Here is a 23,227-nt window from a genome sequence, read left to right on the forward strand (position 1 = left end):
GCATTAGACAAAAAAAAAAAAAAAAGAAGTAAAAAATGGTTTAATTTAGCATTTATTAATTATTACGACAATTAACAAATGTTAAATAAGCTAAATTTTACCTGTTTTTGTCTAATATTTTTTTGTTACTAAACATTTTTGATAATACAAATTCTTTTGATGTTCATCATCATCTTATTACTTCTATATTTATATTATAATTGCTAGGTGTATTCTAAAATTAGTCACCAGTATACAATATATATAAAAATATATGATACACATTTTTTTTTACCAAAGATAGAGAGATTCGAACTCGCAACCTCTTAGATGAATATAGAAGATTATGCCATTTGAGTTATAACTCATTAAAAATAAGTTAAAATGCATATGTATTTATATACAAATATATGATAACTAATTTCAGTGGCGGATTTTGATGTGTGACTAACATTTTTAGTAACCATAATATACCTTTGATCAAAGTTAGTTGTTGCAGCTGAATTAACTATAACATCAATTTGTTTGTAAATTTGGGAGTCCTTCAAATTAAAATCCTCTTGTGAAATGTCTCCGGGCAGGATGATCAATTTTTGGGTGACCAAGGAATCAAATTTCGTACCTACACTTATGATATATTTGATGGATTAAGTTAAGATTAATTTGTTGTGATTTGACTTGAAAATTAAATAGACCTGATTATTTACGTATATATTCATCATCACCTCATTATGTAAGCGTTGAGTGGCGGATTCAAAATCTTTAGCTCTCACAAGAAGATAAAGTTTTGCCACATTTGGTTGCACCCTTAATATCTTTTCCACTACAACTGCAAATTAATAAGCACACAGGTAAACACTATCTACATAATGATGCTAACTGAATTATAAGAATGCAAAATAAAGGAAGAGATAGATAAAGAGGAGACGTTTAGCAAGGAAGCCAGTGGCACCAGTGATTAAAATGGTCTTGTCCTCAAGGAACTGCGTTATGCTTCCCAACTCCATATCTGATTGATGAAGTAGATAAATAAAGATATTTATTTATTTATAGCTACTATTAGCAGAGTGAACCATTATTGTGATGAATTGAATTTGCACAGTTGGATGAAAAAGATAGTAGAGGTTGGTTTGGATTTAAAGGGGCTGGACCATAACTTATTATGATGAATTTGAACCAAGCTGCTACCACCTTTTCTTATCTTCTCCTCAAATAATTCATGCATTCTCCATTATTATTCTTGCCATTGCTATATAAAAATCCACCTAACTAATAAGTTCTGGTGGTATTTTTCTCCTTTTGTGTTGGGAGAAGCTTAATTTCTGCGTTATATATTTGTGAAGATTTTCAAGTAATGAACAGGCATGCATGACAATAACAAATGTGATCCTTTAATTTAGAATGGAGTCCTTCAAATCTAAGTCCTCTTTAGAAATGTCTCCAGGCACCACTCGCAACTTTTCTGACACAAAGGAATTGAAGTTGGCACCAAGATTTTCCTTCAGCAATATGAACAACTCCTTGCCAATGATCTACATATGCATAATAGTGATGATATGAGATCGGGGGGAATGTGTGTATTACTTGCTCTACTTTTAAATTTTGAGTAAAGATTCAACCTGGTTTTTGTCCATTTTTACTAAGGATAATATGCTCTTATCCAAAAAAATGGGACACTTCGACTCTTAACTTTTTTATTTTGAGATAATACGATTCATCTGTTATAAAATCTATTAAATAATAATAAAAATTAGTTCTGTGGGTAAGGGACGCCTTGTTTTTTGTAAAAAATAGATAAGAGCCGAATTGAGTCTTTACTCTTTTTAAATTTGAAAATTGAGAGAAATTAATAAGTTAAGCATTTCATGATTCAATATCTGTGGGTCTCAATTCTCAAAAGAAGATATAATCTCGAAAAATATTAAATGACCATCGGAATTTATTGTTTTTAACTATCAGTTAGTCATTAATGTTTAAAAGTATGTGATAAAGTATGTTGTTAGATTATTAGACTAAAAGAACTAAATTAAAAAAATTAAATTGATGGCTAAGTAATGACAAAAAATAATAAATTCTGATGGCCTCCTAGCATTTCTCTATAATCTCTTCGTATTTGGTTGGGATGAGAGTATCTTCTCTACAAAAACGGTAACAATCCACCAAATTAAACAATTAAATTGTTGTACTGACAGATATAAATTAAAGAAAAAATGTTAGTTACTTCATGTTTTTCATAAATTAAAACACAATAATGGAGCAGTACTTTTAGCAATGAAGCCAGTGGCACCAGCGACTAGAATGGTCTTGTCCTCAAGAAACTGCAATTAGTGCAATATACTTCCAAACTTTATTGAACATAAATTATGATGAAGTGATCGAAAATGGAAACAACCATGTACATTAATATATATGTAGCAACTTAATATTGAGATGTGATGGCGGTGTGGTCGGTTAGGTCGTTATATATACACACAAACACATTAAATCCCCTGCTGTCCTTCATTATTATTCTGTACGGCCTAACTCAACAGTGCTTATTATAAGCTTATAAAAGTAGTTACTTATTTATTTATTGATCACCTACTAACTTAAACGATTCCTCAGTCCTCACCACAAAAGGAAAGACTCAGATTTGTGTCAACCCCATTTTGCAACCAATTCAAGTATGCAAATTACAAATCCAACTTCTTTCAGTTACTTTCCTTCCTAACTTGCTTGCTTCTTTTTATTGTCTCTGAATTTCTTTGCTACTCTAGGCATTTTAGTAATTATTCACATTATTATAGACCTGGAATAGACAATAGTTTATTTATGAAAAAATAATAATAGTCACTGCTACTCAAACATTGTAAAAGTAGTTGGATAAGTTGCATTTTTTAAATGTAGTAAATGAGAATAAGTAAATACAAGAGTACATACACTGCCTTTGATTAACAAATAAATAACATACACTTGGATTCGATCATGCAAACTCTAGCACAAATTTGAACTTACATATATACCAGCTTAATTAATCACTTTAATTTTTTTATTGGATAGTGCTAATTAATTATAATGATCATCACTTGAAAATGTACTTGACGATGCCTGGGAGATGAGTGTTCATAAAGTAATCATCCCAATTGATCACTTTAGGATCGAAGTAAAACAAATCTGTCTCTACCCCTCCTTCTGTTGCTGCCACTCGCAACTTCTCTGTGTTCATATCATCAAATCTGCGCCGCATAATGACCAACCAACACATATATATATTAGTTAATAATGACTAGTGTTATTAGGAAGAAGCAATAATATACTTACATGCCATTGAAGAACAAATAAGGCCTATAAAGCTCCACCAACCGCATCACAATTTGGATCTTCCTATTCAGCTCTTGATATGTTCCCTGAAAGTACTTACAAAATGCTGAATTGGCCAGTTCAAGTCCCTATTAAATTGAAAAAGAAAAAACAAACCAGCCTAGTTAATTAAGAAAAGATAACAATGACAAACATTAATATATAATCAAGTTGAGTGATTGTGATGATGAAATGAACCTTTAACCAAAAGAGGTAGTGAATGAACATATATCTGCGGAAGCTAGCCATGTTGGTGAAGACAGTAACTTTGCCAACCTTAACAGGTGTTCCATCTTTGTTTATCCAAGGTTTTGCAGTGAAATACCTTAATCCATAGTCTTGGAGATTACTGTATCTAACAGGGTTTCTAACAGAGGAACCCACATGATATATAGCATCACTTGGATGATGTGCATGGGCCACCATGGCCACTAGTATTGCATTCACCACCATGTCTCCTGGTATCTGCTTCAATGTAATAATATTGCATCTTATAAAAAATTATGTCACATATTTTGGACCATATAGTAATAGTACTTTTATGTGCATCGCAGCAACTAACTCACCACATCCACAACTCCATTGATGTTTCCAAGGAAGCATGTTAGTTTTCCTTTCCCATAAGCAACACCTAAACTATCTATTGTTCTGTAACAATCACAAGAGTTGAAAGAATTCATGTCACTTTTCATTAATGTATTATTTATTATACTATTTCCATTTTTAGTTAACTGTCGCTTCTCTTTATTTGGTGCATTATTATATGGTTGGTGGTTATGGTCAACCAATTTTTTTTGCCATAAAGACACAATTTCAATTATTGTTATTATTACCTGCTTATAGTGATAGAGTAAATTATCAAAATGGTATTAGAAAACTTGTATTACTGACAAAATAAATATCAAAAGATGCTAATGACAAATAAACGTTAGAAAGATTTAATAAAAACATGACAAAAAAATTTGATATTAAATATATATTCTAAAAAACGACATTAGAGATAAATTTTGATGTAAATTTTTGCGATCATTATTAGAAAAATAAGATTTTTCATCCTTAAAATTTGATTTTTTTGTCAAGTGAATTTTTTTAAAAAAATTTATTGTGAATGATTATATTTTTTTGAAAATTAAAAAAAAATCTAAAGATCAAATTTTACTCTGAATTTTTTTTACACGTTCTAAATATTTATTTAAATGTTATCACAAAAATTTAGATCTAATGGATAAATCGTTTGTTAAATATAAAAGTTTTTTTTATAACTTATAAAAAATATAATATTTATTAATTTTTTTTGTCGACATCTTTTAGGGACATTTTGTTAGCGGTTGAATCTTTCGAGTACTGAATTGGTAGTTAACCCAAAAGTGATACCTAGTCAAACTTGGATAAAATGATCTCCTGCAGTAAACTTCATATCGTTATCATCAAGAGTTTAATTAAAGTAATTATTGACTCATGATAAATATAAGGCTGCATTCATCATAATCACTCTTATAAAAGTAATATTGATCTTATTATTTACCTTACACCTTCCACCCAACCAGAAAAAGGTTCTTTGAATGTACTTGTAACAATTGCAGGACGCAAAATAACAACAGACATAGTTTCTTTCATTTGTTCCACAAGCATCTCTGCTATTGCTTTTGTAAATACGTATGTATTTGGCCAACCATACACCTTTGCCCTGATCAATGATATCAAACACAATACGTGAATAATAGAGTTGATGATTGAATACAAGGTTTTGTGAGTTTGTGAATGCAAATTTTGATTGCAGAATGATCATAGCACACGTCTTCTTCTATCTGCTTAAATACTAGTAAGCGTTGCTAATCAAATGAGGAAGTTACACCCTAATAAAGCATGTGCACATTAACTAACAAAACAGAATCTGTTAGTTTAGTTACTTAAAACAGAAAACAAAATTAGGTTCAATTTGGATAAACAGCTTAATTAAGTTCTTTTTGAAAAATAGTTTAAATAATAAATACTTATATTAAAAGTAGTTTATAAATAAGTTATTTTGTATTTGGTTTTTTAGTAAAATGTTTATTTTAATAGAAATGTGATAAAAAAATTTATTATGATAAAAATTATTTTTTTAACTTCTCCATATGCACTTAAATAACTTCTTAGAAAGTTACAATTTGATTTTACAAAATTGCATCAAATATTAATATTACTACTTTTTATAATTAACTATAATAATAGCTCATTTTTATTGTGAAGTTATTTTTTTAAAACAAAAAAATTCCATCATACTACATTAACACCAAAAGTTAGCAACTATATTAATCACCCATATAAATATATGTTAAAATACAAATATACATTAAAAATAAATTAAACAACACATGTATTTATACAAAGATATACGATAATTAATTTTTAATGTGCACATAATATTTTTAAAAATATTTAAAATCTAGAATTAAAAATTAAAAATTTAGAATTTAAAAAATATATAATTTTAAATAATTAATTATATTGGTCAAAAAAATTAGTTCTCTATTTAAATTCTTTAAAAAATTAATTCAGCTGTAGATGTGGCCAGTTCATATAAAAATAATAAATAAATGAAAACAATTCTCCGTCCATTCCTCTGTTTTTGCATGTCTTAACTCTTAACTCTGTCGATTTGACCTTTGAACATGCTTGCTTAACATACAGACATGCGTTGTATATCAGTCTTTTTCACTAATAAATATGCCTGATAATTAATACACTAAAGTAGCTAATCTATAAAGATTATATTAAAAACATAATTTTCTAAGGAAATGATAAAAAGAAAAGTGCATGATTTGGATTGCTGAATGTATGACCCGTTCTAGGTCAATGATAAATATGGCCCTATATATTTAATCATGAGTTATTATCCTTAAAAAGGTCAATCAAAATATTATTTATACTCTAACATTAATTATTAAATTCAACCATTATATATTATTTAATTTATTTATGTATAATATATATATTAGCTATAATTATAAATTAAATTATTTTACATTAAATAATTTATATAACAGTGATCTTATTTATATCATAAATATTGAATTAAATAAGTTATTATTATTTTAATTTAAAATTAAATGAAAATAAAAATATTATTTTATTTAAATTTTAAAATTTAGTAAATATCATATTTAAATATAAATAATGATTTTAAAATTTTAGTCTCTCAATCTATCAAAAAAAATCGTTTTCATAGTTTTTTTAATTAAAAATGTTGCAATTTAATTCTATCAAAAATATAAAAAAAATTTGATTGAAAAAAATTAAGGTAATTTTTTAATTATTTTTATGAATATAAATATATTTTTTGTATTATGATATATATTTTTAATTTTGAATAATTTAATATGAATAGTTTAAATTATTAAATTATTTGTAATAATATATTTTATATTAATAACCATTTTGAACTATTAATTTTGAGAGAGACCATTGTTGAAAATAAGACACAAAGATATATAAGTATCAAAGTTAATTAAAGGCACCTAAGGTTGTTGGGTAGATATGATGTCTACCTTTCTTGTGGCTCCCTACAAAGTGTGAGATGACACATTGACACGTATCCTATTCTATTGGAGGTTAATTAAAGTGTGTAGTACTACTCATATTTCTCACCATTTATAAGCAATTTGTACAACCCTCTTTGCACACCTCCAACTTTATCAAATTGAATTTTCAGATTACGCTCTATATACACTATTTATTAGTAATCATGCACTAATGGACCGCTAATTTATGACATAATTTAAAGCAACAACGAAGCTTCTTAAATAGGCTTATAGATATGAACTAAAAATATACTTAAATAGGAAAAAAGAACAATGATAACTGATAAGTAAAATGGAAAAAAAATTTAAACCGGCAAAATTAAAAAAACAAAAAAAATTGTTAAAATTTCTCTTATTTAATATTTATTAATGATTGATTAATAAATATTAAATAAAACAAATTCAAATTATTTATAATTTTTTTGTTATTAAATATTTTCGATTTTAAAGAATTTGACTAACCTGGTAATACCTAAGTCTTTCATGGCGATTTTGATTTCATTATGAGTTGCTCCTTGTTTTTGTAGGTGATCTAACTTGTCACGCACAATTTTCTTTTCAGCATCGATGTCTAATCCAGGTACATCTTTGAAGTGATATGGGTTCTCTAATATGAGCCCACCTCTCTCACCACACACATAAGCTGATAGAGATATCAAATAATTGTAAGACTAAGCAATAACCTTAATATATATTAATTAACCTGTTGATTAATGAATATATACACTAACCTGTTGATACGTGGACTAGTACTTTTAGCTTAATACATTGTTTGGCGAAGTTAATAACATGCTTAGCTCCAAAGACATTTAGATCCAACGCTATGTCATATCTGTATTTTCAAATGGAACAAGTAAATAGATAATGTTTCAATTCCCCTAAGAAGGAGAAGTCAAAAGTGGAAGAAAAGGAAAGAATAATAATAGTTTAATTAATTAATTAAGATCCTTATAGTTATATATACCTTTCATCAAAATTAGTGGTTGCAGCCAAATTAACAATAACATCAACTTGGTTGCAAATCTCTTCCCTTAGGATTGAATCCTTCAAACCCAAGTCCTCATAACAAATGTCCCCAGGAAACACAGTCAACTTTTCAGATATAAAGGAATTAAAATTTGTACCTAACTTTTCTTTTAGCAAATTAAACAAGTCCGTCCCTAAGATCTGCATGCAAAATTAAATAAATATAGTATTTAATTAGCACGTATATCATATAATAAGCTTAATTAATCCATTGATATCATGAGAAAAATTAAACTAATAATATATGCCCGCTTTATCATAATTAAATGAATAATAATAGGTTGATGAGGGGTTAATTAAACCGGCAAATTGATATATGTTTGTTAAAACTTAAAACCATGTGATATCCATCTTTACTATCTTTTCTATATTTTCCCTCTTCATCATTTCATCATATTACATTTTTCTCTTTAATTTTTTTCGATTATGTTATGTGTACATCAAAATTAGCTATTAAAATCAGTCATAAGTATAAAATACATGTTAAAATATAAATACACATTAAAAATAAATTAAACCACACATGCATATATTTATACACAAATATATTGATAACTAATTTTGGTGTATGAATAACATTTTTGAAATTTTTTTATTTGATTTACTAATAACTAAAAAAAAAATCAATAAACATTATTTGTTTGTATTGCCTTTCATGCACATAAAGAAAGGGTCATATGTATGTATTGATGCACCTCATTGTTCAAGCGATGAGTGGCAGATTTGGCATCTGCGGCTCTTAAGAGAAGAAAAACCTTCTTAATATTTGGTTGAACCCTCAACACCTTCTCCAAAAAAACTGAAACATATAGAACCAAATAAAAAGACATATCAATTCATCACAAATATGAATGAATGAACAAAAAAAGAGGAAGCATATATATGTATATGTATGTATACTTTTGGCTAGAAATCCTGTGGCTCCAACAACCAAAATGGTCTTGTCCTGAAGAAATTGGAGCACACTTCCAACCTCCATTGAAGAAAAATAAAAGCTTAGGGTATATATGATGAGAAGGGTAAGGAAATTAACCAAAGTGGTTTGGCTAATATAGTGCTTGTGTGATAGTGAAGTAGAGTAGTGGAGTAGCTATAATCTAGTGGCATGCCAGCAAATTGATATAAGTAGAGAAATTAAAACAATCATAAATAGAGCAATTAATTATGACATGGAGGTGTGCATATGTGTAAGCCTCTAAGCTGTTGGTGATAGTGAAGTACAATTTCATTTTTTCTTATTATTTTTATTTTATCTCTGTTTTTTTCTCCAAAAAAAAAAATTCTCTATTTATTGTAGTTGAGCCAAGTCATCAACAATTATTAAAGTGAAATTATCTATAAAAAATTGATTATATTTGAACCGTACTCCTATATTTATTTAAAAATAAATAAATAAATAACTGTATATAGTTAGATGTATGTATGACATTAATTAACATACTATATATGCCTCAAAATGCTAAATAACGATGATGATATTAAGGATATTAGGGGAAAATTTTTCTTTAGAGAAAAGGTTAAGAAGTCAACGATGATAAATAAACAAATATAGTTTCAGCAAATTAATTGATTGATTGAAACAGGACATTTTGTAAAATTACATCACTTAATTGACGAATTTAATTTTAGAGAAAGTATTGGGAGTTAATGGAGTATCTGTATAATGTGTATAATTTGAGTTTAGGGATGTAGAATATCATATGTTTATTATCTCTGGTATCTGGATGGTTATTTTGGATAGTATGCGTGTATTGTGTTTGAGAAATTAGTAATATTTTATTTTGAATGTTTATTTTTTAATTTATATTGAGCCAAATAAATAGTCCATTGTACATATTATACAAATATTTCATTAGCTCCTTAGTGAGATTCTTAATTTTATGATTTACAATATTCTAGTATTATATATATATATATATATATATATATAAACAGTGGATATAATACATTTTATACAGTAAAAAAATCCTTAAAAACTCGTTGGTTCGTTCAAATCACATGCTGGTGGATTGTAGGTCAAGAATATAGACTAGTGGTTGTTAATGAAGTCGTTTTAATTTGTGATCAATCTATATCATCACAAAAACATCGTTATTAGTTTCTTCCCACTTGACTACGTACTTCTTAGTTGTGCATCACCCAACAACAGCGATAATCCTCTAATATAACCCTACACAAGTCACTGATAACGATTCCACTATATTATCATACTTAAAACAACAAATCTCACATGGTCCATCTATTTAATTTGAATGTAACTCATTGTGTATAAACAACCAAGCTTTTTGCATAATATATATTGGCCAGCACTTAATCTTCAAAAAAAAAAAATAATTTTATATTATTAGATATTATTAAAAATATTAATGATGATTATATATCACAAATATTATTAGTCTCTAACATTCTTTTATATTAAAAATATAATTATTTATATTATTTTTTATTAATTTAAATTTTTAAGATAAGTATATCATGATAATATGTATGCGTGGTCAAAGATTTTAATGTAATAATCTTAGTCCAGTTTTCCACATGTAAATGCTCCAATCATAAGCGGAACATGTTCATAAGCTATATATGTGTATGGAACTATAGATGTACTTAATTACTACTATTTACTATTTTAAAACTCTTTTAATTAATCACAATAATATTATTCACAATCATAAATGACGGACATTATTTTGTCATGCATAGCCGAATATCAATAAACTAAATTTTTTTTTCAATGTACAGTATCTATAAACAAACGCAGCTTAATATATTATCTATATATTCTTTTATTAGTTAAAATGATAAATATGTTACATTCAAATTATAATCAGTCAAAGTCTTAGATATTGGAAAGCATATTTTTATATATATTATATAAAATAAAAATATTTAAAAAAATAATAAAACATAAAATAAAATTAGTTAATATTAACTAATTAAATTTTTATACTCTATATATATTTTTGCCATTAACAAATTAAAATAGGCATGAAACGAGACTATGCGAATGAATTGAGACATAAAGTTGTGGCACAAACACAAAACATGAAAGAATCACATAATATAATTAATTAAGATGTTAATCAATTAGCCAATTTGGTTAGGAACTAGTTGGAAGCTCACTTAATTAACCATAGATTTAGCGGTGGAAAATAAAATCGTACTACCTCCTTCCCATAGATTAACGGTGGAAATAGATCGTGTAGCATCTCCTTTTTTTCCCTCTATTTAAATTTTCAAAAGAAGTTGTTGGAAGATAAAATAGTTAGGAAATATCATATTTGATTTAATTTATATTTAAAATTGGATGTATAAAAAATTTGCTTTCCTACACAATATCACGAAATGACATATGTTTTATTTTTTCAATTGAAAACATATTACATATATATATATATTGTCTAGTTATAAATTACATGTTGGAACCTTTCTGATAACATGCAATAAATGGATTTTGGATGACAAATCTAAATTGAAGTAGATTAAATTGAAACTGAATTTAAAATAATATATATATATATATATATATATATATATATAATTTCAAATTCAGTTTCAATTTAATCTACTTCAATTTAGATTTGTCATCCAAAATCCATTTATTGCATGTTATCAGAAAGGTTCCAACATGTAATTTATAACTAGACAAATTATTATGCGATGGACGACACTACAAAAAGAGAGCTATTTTAACGTAATTGTTTTTAACGGCCATAGTTAAATATAAAAATTAATATATATTTTTTATAAATATCACAAATATCAAATTTTTTATATTTTTTTGATAAATAATTTGATTGTAGAAAATTACTCTTCAATTTTGACACTTATTTATTTTCAACTTATTCTATTATTCTTTTTTTTCATTGAGCTTAGTCAATTTTAGCATCACACTGCTCTCAATTTGGGATCATATTACTCATTCTTCATTTTCAAAATATCAATTTATTCTTTAGTTTCAAGATCTCATCTCATTCTTTGTTAAAAATTTTTGTTGAGAATTTTTTATGGTCAATAAGTGTCAAAATAAATAGTATTTTTGACGATTAATAAGTATCACAAAAAATATATTCTCAAAGTTTTCTAACAAATTATTTTTAACGGCCAATATTTATCAAAATAAAATTTAAACTTTTTTTACAATTACTTATATATCAAAAATACTATTTTTGATAAAACTTTTATTAACATATTTCCACAGTTAAAATAGTGTCAAAATTTGTTTTTTTGACGAATTTTAATTTTTTTGACACATAATGATCCTAAAAAATAGTCTATATTGTTGTAGTGCGAAGAGCTAAATAAATTAGATTATATTATATGTATAATTTATATAATAATAATGAGGAGGATGTTTCATAAAGACACGTAAAACGTATTTTTATAAAGACACTTATGTGTCGCATTATTATTGGACGTACTAATGAACCGGTTATTTTTGAATTTTTTAATAAACTAAAAAAAACCGATTTTTTTATAACAATAACAATAAATTCAATTGTTATCAGATCCGGTCGAACTGATCAATTTACATAACCTACTAGATCATGTTTTTTTTTTAAAACAAAAATCAGAGATATATTTATCTTTTTATAAAAAAATTTAAATATAATTCGGTTTAGATTGTATAAATTAATCGAATCAAATCGGGTCTAATAATTATTAACTAATTTAATAAAGATATCTAATAATATCATGACACATATAAACGTCTTTAAAAAAAAGATATTTTTAGTGTTTTTATCAAAATAATCTTCTAATAATAAAGATATATTGTTTAAAAAACACTATCTTATTTAGAGATTGATAATATATTTTTGAATCATGAGTATGTAACTTTTTTATTTTATTTATAAATTCGATTATCTGGTTATAATAATAATATTTTTTTATTCTTATGTATATATATTAATAACTTTAATTTAATGTAACAATATAAAACACATAGTAACAATTAGATATAACAAAAATATAATAACTAAAGTTTTAAATTTTTAAATGCCAGAAGCAGGGACGGTTTTAAGCATGCACTTGTGGGGATAAACGTCTCCAATATAATTTAGAATTTTTTTGAGAGTAGTATATAATAGTAAAATTTATTTGTCTTTATTATTAAATTATTAAATTTGACTCCACAATAATTTTTTACTCAATTTTTGATATTTATCAATTTAAAAATTTTATATTAGATATTTGTCAAAATGATCAATTCTTAAATTTAAATAAACGAGATTGATGTTCTCTCTTAAAAATCGATTCAAAAAAAATATTATTTATTTTCTTTTAAAATTAACTTTAGTTTGTTCATAGCAACTACATTAATTGAAAGAGCTTTTCTAATTATAAATATCAATAAGAGTCGACTTTTAATTGTATTAAAAAGTAAATTTTTAAATAATTGTTTAGTGATATATATAAAAAGGAAAAAATTTTGATTGTACTATAAAAAAATTACTTAAATTTTTAAAAATGTAAAATCTAAAGAAATAAAATTTTAAATTATATGTTATTATTTAAATTATTGTTTTAGTGTTTTAATTTATAAATGAAACATTTTAAAGATTAATTATATTTTACAATAACAAAATATCATAACAACATATTGTATATACGTAAAAATAACCATTAATATAAAATACATATTAAAATATAAAATATATATTAAAAATATATTAAATAATATATATATTTATACATAAATATATAATAATTAATAAATAATTTAAATTTTAATAACTAATTTTTTTATATATATAATATTTTTATTATAAAAATTATTTTCATATTATATAAATTTTATCGTCAAATTTTTTAAATTCGTCACATTCGAGAAGTTTTCTCGTTGCAAGAATACAACCAAACTTATATATTATTAGAATTTAGAACACAAAACACAAGGACACGAGAACATATTTTCTTTTTTCTCCAGGTAGATTAGTGATATTTATTAAAAATTGTTGGTATAACATAACTAAAACAAATGATATGACATAAACTCATTTTATAGTAACTTAGTCAAATTTATATAACAATATAAATAGGTAGTGATCAGTAAATCATTATTATCAGAGTTATAATTATTTATATGTTTGTTTATCGATTTAAATTTAAAAAAAATTATAATATAATATTAAAATTTTTATTACAAAAAATTTTAATTTTTAATTTTTTCTGTTTTAAAAAAAGTCAACATAAAACAAACCATAATAATAATAATAATAAAAGCTGCGCAAAAGATGAATCAATTAATGGATTTACGGATAATGGTGATGGATCGTAAATGCTTTAGATCACAAAATAAATGTAAACGGTATCAAGTGCGGTGCTGACAAAAGTTGGCACATCAACACAAATTGTTACAAGTCACAACATTTGGATGTATATTCATTGGCTCTATTTATTCAGAAAAAGGACTCAACACGGTGTCTGAAGGATAATGTGATTTCTTAAAAACATATTACTTCGTTCGATCTTGAATTTTATTATTTTAAAACAATAAAAATTTTGTTAAAAAATTTATCAAATAATAATAAAAATTAATTTTATAAAGTTTCTTTTTAATAATAAAATTACCTAATTTACTATCATGATTATCACAATCTTTTTTATTCTCATCATTATTTATAATGAATATGTTTGATAATAAAAAAATAGTTAAAATTAGCTAGAATTTTTTTATGTAATATTTATTAATTATTATTAAATTAATAAATATTAAATAAGATAAATTTAGATTATTCTTTTAAGTTAACTACAGTCTATAAAAAATTTTCTTTCGTAACACTTTTTTACATCCAGCTTCGTTTTCTAACTTCGCTTTTTACATGTCATAAAATGGGCAAAAACTTATCTACTGTTTGTAATGGTTACTAAATTTAAAATAAAAAAATACAGGTAAATAATTTTTAATGTCAATTTTAAATAACTGTAATAGATAATTATTGATTTTGTATTTTTTAAAAAATAAAATTTAAATAATCAATAATTAATGATAATTTAAAAAATTAAGATTATCAATTGATGATAAATTGATTGGTTAGGTATTGATTATCTAACGGAGTTCATTTAAAATTTACCGAAATATTTAATAACAAAACAATTTAAAATTTGTTTTATTTAGTATTTATTAATTATTGAATAAGACAAAATCAGTAATTAATAAATATTAAAGAAGATAAATTTTGACTAATTTTTTTGTTTCTCTAAAAGTACCTTAAAATCTAATACTTATCTTAATTATTTTGTATAATCTATCTGATGATGATTGGAAGTTAAAAGTAGTTAGAACAAAAAAAGTTGAAAGAATAAATAATTTTTCAAAAGAACCTTTTTTTTAAATTAAAAATTAAATTGATATACACGTTAAATTTTTTATGTATGTCTATAACGTACCAGGTTAATCGAGTAATAAGTTTGTTAATTCATCGTTTTTTTCATAAATACAAGAGAGAATGTTCAAAAGCAAAAGGAAAAAATTCTCCTGACGTAGTCTTAATTAGAATAAATAATATTGCAAGTTCGTTCATCGTGTTAATTAGTTTAAATAAGTGAGAATGAAATAAACTTAAATTAAACTATGACACTGGCTTTAGAGATGCCATTACATACAATTTCTCAAGGCATATATCAATCAAATTAAATTTCTAATAAGATGGTGGAATAAAGGAGATATACCACATTTTGTTATATTATATTATGTTATAAAAATGAGTAAATCTTGCTTGGTAGATACGGCATGGAATGCGATATTCTGGATTCTAATTGGTGGAAGTTGGGCAGCAGAAGAAGATAACCAAACAATAATTGAAACTCGCTTGCTCCAAGAACGTTATATTCATGACCTTCAACACGCTATATATATCAACAATATTTTTTAAAATTATGATATGCATGGTATGCATATATTCAAGAAATAATATATATATAGTAGGAGTGAGCAAACCCCATTTTGGTCATTGCTTGTGAATTAAATCTGAGAGATCTATGAACCATGTGCCCAAGTTATAAGGAGGTCCTCCAGCAGCTGGATTTAGATAGTGATAGGTTTTAAAATAAAAGTGAAAGGTTTTAATTTTTTTAATATATTTAATGTGTAAAAAATTTTAAATCTTGTGTTTAATTTACATTTTTATTTGTAATATTTAGAAAATTAAAATACTACTTGTTAACAAGATCTTTTTAACAATAGGTTATAATTTATAAATATCACATAAATAAAGTTTTTTTTTGGAGTAAATAAAATTAAAAATTATAACTACTGGACCTTTTTTTTTTCAATTCATGGCAACTCTGGCGAATATGTTGCTGAGAACCCAATTAGGCAAGTGCTATTAATAAAACAAAAAGTAGTACTCAATGCGACAAAGAAAGATGGGTATAGTTTAACCAACAGAGTTGGAAAACACTAAATAAAGATAGAATAGAAGGACCACAGGCTCAAGAAAGTCTCTCAAGTCAATTTCTTTTTCAGGGTAGTGAAAATGATCAATATCATTTCTTCATGATATTTTGTACTACTTTGACAATCAAATCATTCTTCAGTTCTTATCCCTTGGTCATTTTTGTTCCCAGAAAAATGCAAATAAGAATTTGCTAGTTGCTACTCTCTATATTCCTTTGTACAATAGAAGTATATATGGTGTGTTTGATGTACTACTGGAAATTATTATTAATGTTTTAACTTCTTTGTGTTACAGAAAGGATAAACTATAAAAAATGCATTTGAATTATTTTAGCGCTTACAAAAATATTTTTAAAATTTTTTATTAACAAAAGTATCTTTAAATTATTTAAAAATAAGACAAAAACGTTCAAAAAGAATATTTTTTTATAAATGGCAAATGACTTTTGTATTTAATAAATTATTTATATATTTGATCCAAAAATTTTATATGAATATTTAGATAACTATTTAAAAAATATAATAAAAAATTATATTTGATCTCTAGATTTTTTTTAAATATTATTGGCTGTTGACAAAAAATACCAAAAAAATATATAATTAGCGAAAAATAATCAAATTTTAAGGATAAAAATATTTTATTTTTTTAATCATACTTACAAAAAATCGCATTATAAATCTCTAAAATATTTTTTAAGAATATATCTTTAATATTAGGCATTTTTATTGCATATTTAAATAATTTGAGAATATTTTTATCAATAATAAATAATTAAATAATATTTTTATCAACATCAAAATAATTTAAATATATTTTTGATAATTTACCTGTTATATAAATATAGATCATAAAAAACATATAGGTTCGGCTCACACGGCGTGGGAAAAACTCGGAGTAGACATTCATTTCCAACTGATAGGCTGGATTTGTTTCTTTTGTTAGAATAATAAAAGTATAAATACAAAAATATATATATAGATATATACAAATGCACATAAATTTATGTAGTTTGTTTAATTATTAATTAATAATAAAAATATTAATACATTTTTTATTAAAAACTAATGTAATTTTTAATAAGAAAAAAATACTGTTTTGGTCTTCAATGTTTTGAGATTAATCTTATTTTGACCTTTAACATTTTAATCGTCTTATTTTTATCATAAAATATTTAAAATGAAATCAATATTATTCCACCATCAAATTTTTCATTAACACTTAACGAAATTAATGTACTATTAATCAGTGACAGATTCAAAAAATTTTATCGAGAAACAATATATATAATATAATAATAATTTTTATAATTATATTATGGTATTATAAAATATGATTACTCCTCAAAATATTTAACTAACAAATTAAAATAATAATATAATATCACATAATTTAGAATTTCATTCTCCTAAGTTTGATATTTAAAAAAGATTGAATAATTTTTTTATTGTTAATACAATCAAATGTCTCTCTTTCTATATATGTCACTAAACAATCATTTAAAAATTCATCTCCCATACAGTTACGAAGTCGGCTCTTTATAATGTTAATAGCAGAAAAAGTTTTTTCAATTGATGCAGTTGCTACGGGCAAAACTAAAGTTAACTTCAAAAGAAGAAACACTAATGAACAATAATTTTTTGAGTTGCAACCAATTTCTGAGAAAGGACACCAATCCCATTTAAATTTGAGAATTGATCATGAGAACACACATTTAATATGAAGTTCTCAAGTTGATTATCCAGTACCAAAAATTGAGTGGTCGAAAATTCTAATGGATAAAATTGAACTAATTGGATTAACTTCTCCTTATCAAACACAAAAAATGAGTGTCTTGGATTCAGACAAGTATACAAAAAAGCAATTCAGTATTCACTTCTGAAAAATGATAGAATATCTCAAGTTGAAAATAATGCAAATTTGAGATCTTTTGAGTTTTGTATCTTGATCTTTCTTGAGACACAAATATATCATCCATTTTTAGAATAGTAATATTATGTTTGTCACAGAACAATAAGACTTCATCAAGTAAAAGAGACCAACCATCATCTCTTATATTTTGCAAACGTTGCTTAGACACTTTAACCAATGCTATAGCATTTACAATATCTTGATCATTTCTTTGTAATACTTGAGATAACTCATTAGTAACTCCCAAGATATTTTTCATCAAGTGCAAGTTGAAAATGAATTCAAAAGATTGAATGACATTCATTAAATGACATGCTTCAACTCTTTGTTCCGAATTATTTCCATCTTCCTCAACATATTCAAGAACACTAACCACGGAAGAAAACAAAAAAATTAATCTAAGTATAGTTCCATAGTGTGAACCCCATCTAGTGTTTTCAGCTATTTTTAAAGCTATTTTTTAATTTAAACCACATTCACTTGATATTTTTTAACTTTGTAATGCTTCAATTGTTTTAGTCATCTGACTATCACGAAGCATATCTCTTCGTTTACACGAAACTCCAATAACATTACACAGTTTGGTTAACAAATTAAAAAGCAAGACAATTTTAACTTATTTTTTTATAGCTATTATAAGAGCTAACTAAAGTTGATGGACAAAACAATGTACATAGAAAATATAAGAATTTTCTTTTAATATCAAAGTTTTTAAACCATTAAATTTCTTTTACATGTTATTTGCATCATCATATTATTATCCACGTATTCTTGATAAACTTAAATTATATGTTTCTAATAATGACTTCAATGCTAATTTTAAAGATAAAGCATTGGTATTAGAAACATGAACAAGACCAAAAAAATGCTCCCTAATTTGTCCTTCTTTATTCACATACCTTAAATAAACTGACATTTGCTCCTTAATAGAAACGTCGCGGGCTTCATCAACTAAAATAGCAAACAATTTATTCCCAAGATCATCAACAATAACTTTATTGTTTCACTTGCAGTAGCCCTTACAATGTCTTTTTGAATTGAGGGTGCTCTTAGTTTAAGATTTTCACGAGCATTTTTAAAGCACGATCAATATCTTCATTATGTTGTGCAAGAAAGTTTAGAAATTTCAAAAAAATTTCTTGATTAACAAAATCATCTGTCTCATCGTTACTGATAAATGAATTTTTGCCGGTATAGAAATTATCAAGTAATCAATCGTAGTATAGTCTAAACCGACGCAAAATCCATCATCAAACAATTCTACAATCTATAACCGAGAGTATTAGTCCCGAGTCGTTCTTCCCTAGGAATGCTACAAGGATGCACGCTATTGGCTAAGTGATCTTTCGTGGCTTGAAGAGTATGGTATAAAAGTGCTAATAAAAGAAAACAACAATCAATCAATATCAAAAGCCTTGGCCAAGATTGAACATTGGAAGTTCCATCACTATAGCTTCCTTCAATTGTGATAACAAAGGAGTGTTGCTTCACTTAGTTAACCCCTAATTATAGAGGGAAGTCAAGTAAAAGTAATTAACTCAAGTCACAAGTCCTAGTCTTACCATAGGGAAGTCTAGCTTTAGTGCATTCTAAGTCAATTAGCAATTCTCAATTCTCAATCAACAATTGACATCCACTATTCAAGTGTCTCCAATGACTCAACCATTAGGCCAAGTGATGAGATGCTACTCCATATCTAAAGTTGGCATTTTCTCAAACATGTGGAGAGCAAGAATGAAAGACATAGTAAAATTGAGAAAAAGGTTTAGAATCAAAGTAATTCAACACAAGAGATTAACAACAATCAAGAATGAACAACAATGAAAGTGAGATCTTCAATGAATTAATAGAATCCAAAACAACAAAGTTAAACCTAAGATCTATGAGAATTGAACAATTACAAATACTAATTGAGATGAGAGAAGAGGATCTACAACATGAACAAAGTAAATTGAGAGTTGCAATAGATCTCACCAAGGGATGGTCGAGAATTGACAAAATGAAGATGAATCCTAGAGAGAGGTTGGAGTCTCTCTCTCTACAAATGTAACTAACTAAAAATATCTACCAAAAAGATACCAAATGAGTCTATGGATGTGAATGTGTGTTAATCCCCTTCAATCCTTGGTTCTTATATGCAATTTGGCGCCAAAGTTGGTTGCTGAAACCTTCCAAAATCGCCCGGCACGTGTTGCAATAACAAAATCATGTGCGGACTACGACGCGTGCGCGCACGGTACGCGTGCGTGTCCCTGGCTTATTCCACAATGTGCGCGCGAGTGCTTTGTGCGCATGCGCGTGCTTGGCCGAGATCAATTCTTTGGCTTTTTGCGCTTCTCTCCACTTGCATGCTTCCTTCCTTGCTCCTTTGATCCATGCCTAGCCTATTTCATCCTAAGATTACTAGCAAACACATCAAGGCATCTTATGGAATCAAGGATGAATTAGAATTCATCAAAATAAGGCTTCGAAAGCATGTTTTTATACTTAAGCACAAATACGGGAGAGATTACAAAACCATGCCAATTCATAGGTTAAATGCGAGAAAAGGTTATCAAAATACTCTAAATTCAATATAAGATAAACCCTAAAAATAGGGTTTATCAACCTTAGCATGTCCTCATGCTAAAATAAGAAGGAACTAAGGGTTATGACATTTATTTGAATGCACTAAACTATATGAACTTATCTAAATGCAATTATCTAAAGCAAATGGAAATGCTTAGTTCAAACATATCAATTTCCAAGAGAGCATGTGTAAGCACAAGAGCTAGGCAATAGGAATTAAGTCCAAACCACAATTGTATTGAATTATTAAAAAGAGTTCAAACTTGCAAGAATATAAATAATATGAGTGAACCCATGTAATTAAACTTTTGAACCCTCACCGGCTGTGTATCCGCTCTATTCACTCAAGTGTTTAAGGGTTAATTCACTCAATTCCCTTCTAATCATGTTTTCCAAAATTTGATTTTCTTCTAACAATCAACACTTATTCAATGCATGCATACATTCATCATGAGGTCTTTCATTTAGGTTGTAATGGGGTTAGGGTCAAGGTAGGATCATTTATGGTTAAGTGGACTAGGATTTGAATTTTTGATTAGCATAGACTTTCCCACCTAACTATATAATGACCTATACAAATTCAAACTATTCTAACTACCCATTCTTCACTTTTTCTTACATACTCTTGCATTCTTAATTGATTCATAACACCTATGCATTGATTCCCTTTTTTTTATTGACTTCACTTTGGGGCATTTTGTCCCCTCTTATTATTTTTTTTCTTTCCTTTTCATTTTTCTTTCTTTTTATATATACATTTTTTCATTTCTTTTCTTTTTTTTTTCTTTTTTTTTTCAAACTATATACAAGAACATCAATGCATAAGGTCTATACATTTAATCAATACATGAGTATGTACCCAATTCCTAAACATGAAAGTGTACTACCCTTTTTATCCCATCCAATGTTTCCAAGCCTCACCAACTTTGAATAATAAACACTCTCACTAGCCTAGGCTAATCAAAGATCCAAACAAGGACTTTTCATTGGTTTCCTCCTTGGGCTTGTAATGTGCTAAAATGAGAATAAGTTGGTTAAGCATAGGCTCAAAATTGGCTAACAATGGAGAGTAAAAGGTAGGCTAGTTGGGTAAGTGGCTAATGAAATAATGGCCTCAATCATACAAATGCATGAATACAAGAAATAAATGGACATATAGAATCAAGCAAATCAAGGATCATAATCATAGAAAGAGAACAATTTCACACAAGAATAGAAAATAAGTGGTTATAAAATGTAACCACATCAATAGGCTCAAGTCTCACAAGCTTGTGTTCTTAGTTCAATACATGCTTCAAAAAGTATAAATTCAAGCAAGTTTTACCAAAAATTTTCTTTCAATCAATTGGGTTAATGCCCTATAATCAAATTTCTTGAAAAATCTCAATGTTTGACTAAGCATTATTGTGATTGAAAAATCCAAAAATTTTCTTAGTTTACCCTTTCCTTTTACTTAAAACCAATTTCTTATGCAAAAAGGGTGACTAAGTTTTTGCAATTCAAAGTATGATTTCTAATCACAACCACAAACTAAAAAAAAGAAAGATATGCAAAAATGTATAAAGAAAAATCCAACTAAAAGTATGAAATCTATCATCTAAAACATTTGAGGATATCCATAAGCATCAAAGTATCTAAAATCCAAAATAAGCAGTAAAAGTATCCAAAATAAACTCAAAATACATCAAATATATACAAAGGGTATGCAAAGTGAGATAGCTAGAAAAGTGGCCAAAATGTTCACCGATATCTAATGATGCCACCGGCTACCTCCCCACACTTAAGATCAAGCATCGTCCTCGATGCTAATCCTGAGGATCAGGGATAGGTACACCGATAGGCTCTGGCTGTGGCTGTGGTACCGGCTGAGACTCCTGTGTCTGAGGTGGTGCCTCCATATGTGCTGGCTCATCCGCATGAATACCCTCAGTCTGTAAATCTGCATGCTCCTCCTCATGGGTCTCCTCATCGGAACCGGAAGACTCTGGTAGAGGGGGCAGCTCAAGGCCCTGGGCCACAAACATCTGGTCAATCCGATCCAGGCGACGCATGATCTGGCGCTGGCTGCGCTCCATGTACCAGAAGAGACGCTGAACTAACAAGTAAATCGGCTGAGGTGCGACTGCGGTAGATGCTGCTGCAGGGGCTAATGATGAAGAGGGTCCAGCTCCCTCAACTGCTGCTCTGGCTCAAGATCGACGGCGCGAGGCGAGCCTCTCGTGCACCCAGGATCCCCACGGAATAGTAACTGGCTCCTTCTGAGGGAGCGGTGGAGGTGGTGATACATCATCCTGGTGCCACGAAACTCCGGCCCGCTGAATCATCTGAGTGACCAAGACCGAAAAAGGAAAGAGACCTCGGATGTGGGCTCTCCACATGAACCGCCTGATCAGCTGGGGGTAATAAACCTCTTTCCCCTCCATCACACAGCTGATCAAGATCAAC

The 23,227-nt window shown here is 27.1% G+C and overlaps 1 protein-coding gene and 1 pseudogene across 1 annotated transcript; both read right to left on the reverse strand.

The window, feature by feature from the left end:
* LOC130945775 (alcohol-forming fatty acyl-CoA reductase-like) overlaps positions 1–986 on the reverse strand; it is a 31,400-nt pseudogene extending 30,414 nt beyond the window's left edge.
* Positions 987–2,829: 1,843 nt separating this feature from the next.
* Positions 2,830–9,030, reverse strand: LOC130943308 (fatty acyl-CoA reductase 3-like). The gene is made up of 10 exons (XM_057871130.1): positions 8,808–9,030; positions 8,603–8,706; positions 7,846–8,048; positions 7,613–7,713; positions 7,344–7,524; positions 4,844–5,005; positions 3,885–3,966; positions 3,517–3,783; positions 3,280–3,407; positions 2,830–3,194 (listed from the first exon to the last, which is right to left on the reverse strand). Exons 1-10 carry the CDS (start codon positions 8,884–8,886, stop codon positions 3,041–3,043), a joined length of 1,461 nt encoding a protein of 486 aa, XP_057727113.1. The 5' UTR covers positions 8,887–9,030; the 3' UTR covers positions 2,830–3,040.
* Positions 9,031–23,227: the final 14,197 nt, after the last annotated feature.

Source organism: Arachis stenosperma, chromosome 8 (genome assembly GCF_014773155.1).
Source record: "Arachis stenosperma cultivar V10309 chromosome 8, arast.V10309.gnm1.PFL2, whole genome shotgun sequence".
Lineage (NCBI taxonomy): Eukaryota > Viridiplantae > Streptophyta > Magnoliopsida > Fabales > Fabaceae > Arachis > Arachis stenosperma.